Source organism: Manacus vitellinus, unplaced genomic scaffold (assembly GCF_001715985.3).
Source record: "Manacus vitellinus isolate BGI_N305 unplaced genomic scaffold, ASM171598v3 scaffold_150_pilon, whole genome shotgun sequence".
NCBI lineage: Eukaryota > Metazoa > Chordata > Aves > Passeriformes > Pipridae > Manacus > Manacus vitellinus.
The window spans coordinates 106,845-115,867 of record NW_021939069.1 but is presented as its reverse complement, the minus strand read 5'-3'; the positions used below and the strand labels follow the sequence as shown (position 1 = coordinate 115,867).

The following is a 9,023-nucleotide window of genomic DNA, read 5'->3' as shown; positions in this document are numbered from 1 at the left end:
GGGGGTCGTAAAGCCCCCTCCACTCAAGAGAAAGGGCGATCCAAGGTCTCCCACAGGGAAAAGGGGGGTCCAAGGTGCTCCCCAGAGAAAGGGGGGGATCCGACCCCAGAGAAAGGAGGTCCGAATGCCCCCCCCAGGGGAAAAGGGGGTGTCCCTAATGCTCCCCCCAGGAGAAAGGGGAATGGTCTTAATGAGAGACCTGGGGGGACCCAGGGAAACTTGAGGGGGCCAGAGAAACTTGGGGAAGCCCGGTGGAATTTGGGGGTTCAGAAACACTCGAGGTGGGGGTTGGATAAAGAGGCAGCAGCTTTTATTTATTTCATTGTTGCAGAAACTCGAATAAAACCAATTTCATTAAAATAAATTAAGGTGTGCAAAACTCCCCAAAACAGGCACAGGGACCCCAGAACAGACAGAGACACCCCCAAAAGGCCCCATGGTGGTGGGGGACCCCAAAATCCTCAGCAGGGCAATGGGGGGACCCCAAAGGTAACAAGGGGATCTCCAAACAATGGGGGGGACCCCCCAACCATCCCCACAGGGAGATGAGGAGCCTGTAGGTAACAGGGGGGACCCAAAACCAACTGGGGGACCCTCCAGCCCACACCACAAGCAATGGGGGGACCCCAAAGACAATGGGAGGGACCCCCCTCAGCTGAGGCTCACGGGCAGCCCGTAGGCCACGGGCGCGGCCCCGATGAGGGATTTGAGTCGGGGGGCCTGGCGGGCCTGGGACAGGTGGGGCAGGAGGGGGGTCCCGGGGCCTCCCCCCAGCCAACCCTGCAGCAGGGCCTGGGCAAAGCGGTCCAGGTCCCGGTCAGTGACGTCCCACAGCGTCCCCAGCACCAGGGGGCTGCAAAACAAGGGGGAGAGTGCCCCCCAACACAGGCTGTGAGCGTGGAGAGACCCCAGAGTCACAGAGACCCTCCAAATTCCCAAAGCCCCCCTCAAACTGAGCATGCAGAGCCCCCTCAAAGCCCAAGAGTCCCCCAAAGGCACAGAGCCCCCCAGAGCCTCCACCCCCCCATGATGTATTGAGAACGGTCCTGGTGGGCTCCAGGCCCACAGGATCCCCCCCAAATCACCCCAGATACACCCTAGATCCTCCCAAAGCCCCCCGGGCCCCCCCAGACTCACCACCCGGCCATGACGTATCTGAGCACTGTCCCGGTGGGCTCCAGGCCCCCCCTCAGGGCCAGGGCGGCGCTGGAGCAGCCGAAGAGCAGCACCACGGCCCGACATTCCAGTCGGGAAAGGGTCTGTCTGTCCAGGAGCCGCACCCCCGACCCGTGCCCTGCATAGCTGGGGGACACAGACCCCCGGAGTGAGTCCCAGGGGTTCCCAAAAACCTGGAAATGGGGAACAGGGGGTCCCCAAAACCCAGGGAAGGGGGAGAAGGTGCTGTTGGGGTTCACCCCCTCAGCTCAGAACTGACTCCGAGCTCTGGGGGGTGTCAGGACCCTCCAGGGACCCCCTAAAATCCCACTCACATGTACAGGTCATGCTCCAGAAGGGCCTCCTGGATCTGCTCCGGGGTTGGGATAGAGCCAGACACGCCGCGCCAGCCTGGCTCACTGGGGGGGACAGGGCGGATTTTGGGGGTCAGAGCCACCCCAGAGGGGACAGGGGCAGGATTTGGGGTGCAGCCCCCCCAGGGGTTATAGGGGCAGGATTTGGGGTGCAGCCCCCCCCCAGCCCCCCAAAGGAGCCCTGACCTTTCGAACCAGGCCCGGAAACGTTGCTCGGTGCCCCCCAGGTTGTTGTGGGGGTTCAGGACGTAGAAGGTGCTTTTGGGGTTCACCCCCCGGGCCAGGACGGACCCTGAGCTCTGAGGGGGACAGGGAATGTGGGAATGGGGGAATAAACCCTGGGACACTCCAAACCCCGGGAATGGGGGATGGAGGGTCCCCAAACCCTGGGAAGGGGGTTCAGGGGGTCCCCCCACCCAGCAGGGAGAGGGTCCCAGGGGTCTGTGCCCCCCTGACCTGCCGGGCCATCACGTAGCTGAGCAGGAACCGCAGGGCCGGGAGCCGCGTCACCGGCACGGCCCCGAGGGCCGGGAGGGACTCCCAGGGGAGACGCTGCAGGTGCTGCCAGGGAGGAGGAGAAGGGTGAGGAAGGTGTGGGGATGAGGAAGGAGCCCTGGGGGTGTCTCACCTTATCCAGCAGCAGCACCAGGGACCCCCTAGAGCCACCCGGCCCTTCTCCCGGGCCTCCTCCAGGAGCAGGGGAGGAGAAGGATGATGAAAGTGTGAGGATAAAGATGAAGGTGTGAGGAGGATGAGGAAGGAGTGAAGATGATGAGGATGAACCAGCAGCCCCAGGGGTCTCACCTTGTCCAGCAGCAGCACCAGGGACCCCCTGCTGTCCCCTTGGTCCCTCTCCAGGGCCCCCTCCAGGGCCTCCTCCAGGAGCAGCCGCGCCCGGAGGGGCCGGGCCGGGCAGAGGCCAAAGGCCAAGGCCTGGACATCAGGGGGGGTCAGTGCAGGGGCCCCATTCAGCAGCACCTGGGGGGCAAAGGGGTCAGCACCCCAAAATCGAGGAGTCAGCACCCCAAAATCCAAGATCAGCACCCAAAATCCAGGATCAGCACCTCCAAATCCTGGGCTCAGCCCCCCCAAACCCACGTGCAGCCCCCCATATCACAGGATCACACCCCCCCAGATCCCAGCCCAGGCCACCCACCTGGACGAGGGCAGGGTCGGGGTCATTCCAGCCGCAGCTCCGCAGCTCCGGGATGAGCCGGGAGGATTCCTCGGCCAAGCTGGGGGAGCTCCCGGGGGGCCTGGGCAGGAGCAGCCCCCGCCAGCACCCCAAAACATGGGACTCCAGGCTCTGGATGAGAGTCTAGGAACGGGAAAAGGGGATGGCAGGCATGGGAAAGGGAATGGGAGACGTGGAAAAGAGAGTGGGAGATGTGGAAAAGAGAAGGGGAGAGATGGGAATGGGAATGGAAGAGGTGGGAATGGGACACATGGGAATGGGAGATGTGGAAAAGGGAAAGGGAGACAGAGAAGGGAGAGGTGCAAAAGGTAATGGGATCCAACTCCAGGATGAGTCACTCAGAGGGGTCAGGACACCCCCATCCCAAATTTGGGGATTGGGGGGGGTGTCTCCCCACCTTCATCCTCTGATCCAGCTGGCAACGCCGTGACCACCACTCCTGCTTGTCTGTGCATCCGTTGGCTTCCTTCTGCTCGTGTTGGATCGACTCAAATTCTCTCAGGATGGAGCTGAGGGGGGCCTGGAGGGGGAGGTATCAAGGATCTGGGAATGGTGGGGGGACATCCTAAAGGGATCCCACCCCCTGAAATGGTGAGTGACTCCCTAAAGGGATCCTGGAATGGGGGTGTCCCCTCCCCAGGATGAAGGTGAGGGTGGTCCATGATGCCAGCCCCTGGAATGGGGAATTTGCTCCTCCCCAGGATGAGGAGGAGGCTGGGGATGGATCCCAGACCCTGGAATGCCCTCGCTGCCCTCACCTGGGACCTGTGGGTGGGGATCCGGATGCTCAGGGGCTCCATGTCCCTCTCCAGCCGCGTCAGGAGCAGAGTATCCCCAACGGCCCCCGGGCAGGGGCTGCCCAGGGCCAGCAGGACCACGGTCACCCCTAGGGACACACGAGGTCAGGGACACCCCTGGCCATCAGAGGCCCCACAAAACATCACAGACCCCCCAGGGCACCACAGACCCACCTCCCCCAGGGCACCTTTTCCTTCTTCTGCAGCCACTTTCCCTCCTTCTCCAGCCCCTTCTTGTTTTCCTTGTTCTCCAGCCCCTCCATATCCTGCACAGGGGGACACCCAAGCCCCCCCTGGGTTCAGGATCCCCCTCCCCAGTGCTGGTCCCAGTGGGCCCTGTGGACTCACCACTGGGGATCTGCTGGATCTGCTCCCGGAATTGTTCCCTCTCTGGAGCCCCCAGCCCTGAGGTGCTGAACTGGAAGAGCCCCTCGAGCTGGGCCAGGTGGGGGCAGGGTTGGGGGGGGGCCCCCCCTTCCCGCAGGGAAAGGCCCTGGAGCTGCTCTGACACATCCCCTCCCAACTTCTCCTTCTTCCTCTTCTTCCTGAGTGGGGAGATCATCCCAAAGGTGAGGGGGGGGATTGTCCCAAAGGTGAGAGGGGATCATCTCAAAGGTGAAGGAGAAATCATCCCAAAATGACCTCTGCAGGGTGAGGGGAGTGTGGGGTGAGACCCTGCCCCAGGATGGGGGGGATGGTGGGGAAGAGAGGGGACATTGGGATGGGGCAATGGAATGGGGCCCAAAGCCCTGGGGATGAAGGAAGGGGACACAGGAGGGGACACGGGGAGGGGACACCCGCCTTGCCCGGCTGTGCAGGATGCCCAGCAGCTGGTGGCGGGCGGTGACACACAAGGACTCCGAGAGCAGCCCCGCTGTGCCCAGGGGGTCCCTGTCCCCCGTGAGCAGGGCCAGCAGCTGGCACAGCCCCCCGTACAGGGACCCCGGGGGGAAGTGGCTGATCCAGCCCAGGGCCTCCTGCAGCAGCTCCAAAACTGAGTCCAGGGATGGGTGACCTGGAGGAGAAAGAGAGGGGACACCACGGACAGGGGTCAGGGACACCCCAGGGACACCCAGCGTGGGGTCAGGGACACCCCAGAAAGGGGACAGTGAAACCCCAGGGACACTCCAGAGTGGGGTCAGACACCATGGGAGGAGCAGGGAGGGGAGGGGACAGAGGGGGGAACCCACCATGGCCTCAGCCCCCCAGCTCTAAGAAAGGCAAGTTTTGGGAAAGGGAAGTTTTGGGTGGGGAAAGGCAAGTTTGGGGGGAAGGAAACTCCTGGAGAAGGAAAGGAAACTCCTGGGGGAAAAGAAACCCCTGGGGAAGGGAAGGAAGTTCTTAGGGAAGGGAAATAAATGAAGCTGGAAATCAATAAATGCCCAGCAAGACCTTTGCCCCCCCACTCCCTAGCCCCCTCAAATCCCCCAAATTCCAGACTCTCACCTCTAGCCATGGGCAGGGGTGCCCCCAAACCTGGTGTGGGGTCCCCCCTGCCTGGGACATCCTCACTGGCCTTGGGCTGGACCCTCCCTGTGGGGTGGGGAGAACACAGAGGGGCTTCAACCTCAGGCTGAGGACAGATTTGGGGACAGAACCCCCCAAATCGGCCCCAAAACTCACCTGGGGGTCCCCCCCACTCCTGGGAGACTTCGAAGCTCCGCTGTAGCTCTTCCTCCTCCTCTTCTTCCACGGCCCTCAGGGGGTTAAGCCCCTCCAGCACCCCCTGGGAGGGAGGTCCCTGCTTTGTTTTCTCCTCCAGAGCCCCTTTTTGGGGGGTCTCCTGCTCCTTCTTCCCCCTGGGACCCCCAGCCCGGCGGGTTCCCCTTTTCTTCTCCTCCAGAGCCACATTTTGGGGGGTCTCCTGCTCCTTCTTCCTCCTGGAACCCCCAGCCCAGTGTGTCCCCCTTTCCTTCTTCTCCTGAGCCGCTTTTTGGGGGCTTCCTTGGTCCTTCCTGGGCCTCCCCCGCTGTCGTCTGACCCCCATTCCTGGGGGGCTCATTTGGGGGGATCCTGGGGACTTGCGGGGCTGCCTCTTCCTGCGGGCACAGGATGTTTTTTGGGTGGTTGAGGCACTTGGGGGGGCTTTAGGATCCTCCAGGTCGCTGTCATCACTGAATGTCACCTGAAAGAGGGGGAACAGGGGGGTCAGGGGTGGTTTGGGGGGCATCCCAAACTTTACCCCTCAGCTTTCCCCCCATTTTTCCCCTTCAACCTTCCCCCCTCTCTTTGCCTCCCAAAGTTTTGCCCCCAAAATATTTTCCCCCCGAGTTTCCCCCTCCAACCTTTTCCCCCCTCAAACTTCCCATCTCAATCTCTCCCCCTTCAAAACCTTCCCTCCCCAAACTTCCTCCCAAGCTTACCCCCAAACTTTCCTTCCTCAAACTTTTCCCCCCACAATTTCCTCCCCTCAAACTTCCCCCCCCAAAACTTTTCACCCCAATCCTTCCCTCCCAACCTTCCCCACCCCAAAATCCCCCCAAAAACTGACCTTTAGGCGGGACTTGACCCTCCCCTGGGCTCTGGGGGCTCTGCTCAGCTGGGCCTTGCAAGGAGGGGGTGAGGCCTCGTTGTAGATGGTGAAGGGGGTCCTGGGGAGGCCAGGGAGCCCCGGGAAGGAGGGAAAAGCTTTGGGGTGGGGGGTGCAGGGCCCCCTGATTGCAATGGGGGGCACAACCTCAGAGTCCAAGTCCCCCGGAGCAAACACGTCCTGGGGGCTGGGGGGGCTCACCCTGGGGGGCTTCACCCTGGGGGGCTTCTCCTTGGAGGGCTTCTCCTTGGGGGGTTCCACCCCACGGGGCTTCACCCCCCTGGCCTTGGGGGGGGCGGGTTTGTGCTTTTGGGGTTCAGCCTTGGAGTCTTTCAGGGTCTTTTTTGGAGGGGGAGGCTGCAGTTGGAGGGTCCAGCCCTGGGCAAGGACATCATCCACAGAGAGGCCCAGTTTGGTGGCCAGGTGGCCAAGGGTGGCCATGGCCTTAGCCAGCAGGAGGGTGGCCCTGGAGACCCCCAGGCCGGGCAGGTGGGGGCTGCAGGACTCCAGGAAGGTCAATCCCCACTCCAGCTCCTCGTCCTGGGGGTCCCAGAGCCCCCCGGTGCCGCTCAGGCTCTGCAGGGCCAGTGTGGAGTAGCCCATGGCCACCAGCTCGTCCAGCAGGCCCAGAGTGGGCTGGGGTCTCATTCTGGGGGGGTTCTGGGGGTCCAGGGTGGGCAGATCCCAGTTCTCAGGAGGGTCTTGGTCCTCAAAGGGGTCCTGCAGCCCCAGGTCCTGGTTCCCAAGGGGGTCCCTGTCCCTGGTGGGGTCCCCATTGACAGAGAAGTCCTGGTTCCTGGGGTGGTCCCTGTCCCCGGGGGGCTCCCCTTTTCCACGGTGCCCCCCCAGCCTGTCACCGAGCTCCCTGGCAAACCTGTGGCCCACCCTGGCACAGCGGGGCAGGACCCTCCTCACCAGGGCCACCCCCGCGGCCCCTTCCCCTGCCAGGACCCGGCCCCGGGCCTGGGCCAGGGCCCAGCGCAGGCCCAGCACCGACACCACCAGGTCTGAGCAGAGGCAGCAGGGGCAGCTCCAGGGGTGGGAGAGGAAGGTCAGGCTCATCTTCTTCCCGGGTTTCAGCTCAGGGGAGGCTGTGAGGGCACTCAGAGGGTCCTGGGAGCTTGAAGGAGCCACAAATTCCAGGGCAGGGCCCTTTAGGAACCCCTCGTCCACCTCTCCCGAGGGGTTTTTGGGGTGGTCCCAGCGCCTCCTCGGCTCCATGTGGCCCTTCCTCGGGTGGATCTTGGGTGGGAGCAGGGGCTCCTGGGGGGGTTTGGGCTCTGAAAGGGAAAGGAGGGTTAATTTGGGGTCCTTCAGCCTGAGAAACCTGGATCCAACACTCTCCTTTCTGGATTTAAACTCTGGATGGAAGGGAGGGATATTTGGGGTCCACCAGCCCAAGGATCCAACCTGAATCCCAAACTTGTCAAGCTCAAGGTCAACCCCTGGGTGCTCCAGCACTGAATCCAGGAAGGATCCTGAGGCAGATCCCAAAACTGGGGACCCCCAGGATCCCCCCAAGCTCGGGGGTCCCCCCCTGCATCCCAGGGGTCTCACCTGGGTGGGGCTGCAGCAGGAACAGGGTGTGCTGGAGGTTGAGCTGGCTCAGCTCCAGCTCCCCCTGCTGCAGCTCCAGCTGGGATTTCAGCAGCAGGAACGACATGCACCTGGAAAAGGGATGGGGAAGAGACCCCTCAGACCCCCCCAAGACCCCTCAGATGCCTAAGATACTCTCAGACCCCCAAAAGACCCCTGAGACCCCCCCCAAAGATCCCTCGGACCTCCCAAGACCCCTCAGACCCTGCCAAAGACCCCCCAGATCTCCCCAAAGACCCCTCAGGTTTAGTGTCAGGGTTTTGCCAATCCTGTTCTTTAGTCCCATTTTCTCCCCATTCCCAACCCCGAGGATCCCAACCCCAGGACTCACCACTGTGTGCCCTGCAGGAGCCCGGACAGCCTGAGGGTCTCTCTGCAGGAGGCCCTGGCCTGTCACAAGGCCCCATTCCCAACCCCAAGGATCCCATTCCCGATCCCAACCCCAAGGATCCCGTTCCCAACCCTAAGGATCCCGTTCCCAACCCCAAGGATCCCGTTCCCAACCCCAAGGATCCCGTTCCCAGCCCCAAGGATCCCGTTCCCAGCCCCAGGGATCCCGTTCCCAGCCCCAGGGATCCAGCTCACCACCGTGTGCCCTGCAGGAGCCCGGACAGCCTGAGGGCCTCCCCGCAGAAGGCCCTGGCCCGGCACAGCACCTCGGCCCGGCCCAGCAGTGTCACCAGGCGCTCACAGCACCACAGGGCCTCCCCCAGCACCTCCCACTTCAGCACCACGTTGGCACCTGAGGGGGCAGAAGGGAGGGGATGGATCCGGCCCAGGGGAAGCCTGAGCTCTTCCAGAGGCTCCAGGTCCTCCCTGGAGGAGCCCAACTCACTGCAGAGGGTCCTGACCCCTCCCAAGGAACCCAACTCATTCCAGAGGCTCCCAATCCTTTCCAGGGATTCTACCCCATTCCAGAGGGTCCCCCCTCCCCTCTCACCATAGTCCTGGAATTGCTCTGGCCCCTCGTTGCTCCGGGAGCCCCCCAGGATGTCAAAGCCCAGAAGGAAGATGATGACACTGCGAAGGAGCTTCTGGACCTCCATCAGGGCCACCTTGGGGGTCTTCCAGCCTGGGGGGGGTTGGGAGGGGGGTCAGCACCAAGGAATGCCCTTCCTAGCCCCTCTAGCATGGAGACACCCCCAAAATTCCCTCTCTTTATTCCAAGTTCCCTCCTTATCACACCAAACCCTCTTCTTCCTCCTCAAATCGAACTTTCCTCCTCATCCTCCAACTCCCCCTTCCTCCTTATCCTCAAAGCCCCTCCATCCTTCTCTTCCTCACCCCCAAACTCCTGCCATTCCTCCTCATCATCCTCAAAATCCCAGAGTTTAAACCTTTCCAGGACCCTCCATCCCCCCAGAGACCCCCTGGGA

The 9,023-nt window shown here is 62.8% G+C and overlaps 2 protein-coding genes across 2 annotated transcripts in view; both read right to left on the bottom strand.

Annotated features, from left to right (window-relative positions):
* LOC103759055 (retinoic acid receptor gamma) overlaps nt 1-438 on the bottom strand; it is a 27,363-nt gene extending 26,925 nt beyond the window's left edge. Inside the window, exon 1 of the mRNA XM_018069371.2 lies at nt 415-438. Coding sequence (XP_017924860.2) covers nt 415-438 — 24 coding nt within the window. The remainder of the gene's footprint in view (nt 1-414) is intronic.
* ESPL1 (extra spindle pole bodies like 1, separase) overlaps nt 310-9,023 on the bottom strand; it is a 14,136-nt gene continuing 5,422 nt past the window's right edge. The window contains exons 13-30 of the mRNA XM_029958411.1: nt 8,932-9,017; nt 8,588-8,719; nt 8,233-8,389; nt 7,979-7,989; nt 6,013-7,529; nt 5,145-5,646; nt 4,968-5,054; nt 4,323-4,536; nt 3,870-4,066; nt 3,483-3,610; nt 3,122-3,244; nt 2,686-2,847; nt 2,334-2,507; nt 1,986-2,090; nt 1,716-1,828; nt 1,491-1,574; nt 1,138-1,302; nt 310-853 (exon numbers count right to left, since the gene is read on the bottom strand). Of these exons, the coding sequence (XP_029814271.1) occupies nt 652-853; nt 1,138-1,302; nt 1,491-1,574; nt 1,716-1,828; nt 1,986-2,090; nt 2,334-2,507; nt 2,686-2,847; nt 3,122-3,244; nt 3,483-3,610; nt 3,870-4,066; nt 4,323-4,536; nt 4,968-5,054; nt 5,145-5,646; nt 6,013-7,529; nt 7,979-7,989; nt 8,233-8,389; nt 8,588-8,719; nt 8,932-9,017 (4,159 nt within the window). The 3' untranslated portion in view covers nt 310-651. The remainder of the gene's footprint in view (nt 854-1,137; nt 1,303-1,490; nt 1,575-1,715; nt 1,829-1,985; nt 2,091-2,333; nt 2,508-2,685; nt 2,848-3,121; nt 3,245-3,482; nt 3,611-3,869; nt 4,067-4,322; nt 4,537-4,967; nt 5,055-5,144; nt 5,647-6,012; nt 7,530-7,978; nt 7,990-8,232; nt 8,390-8,587; nt 8,720-8,931; nt 9,018-9,023) is intronic.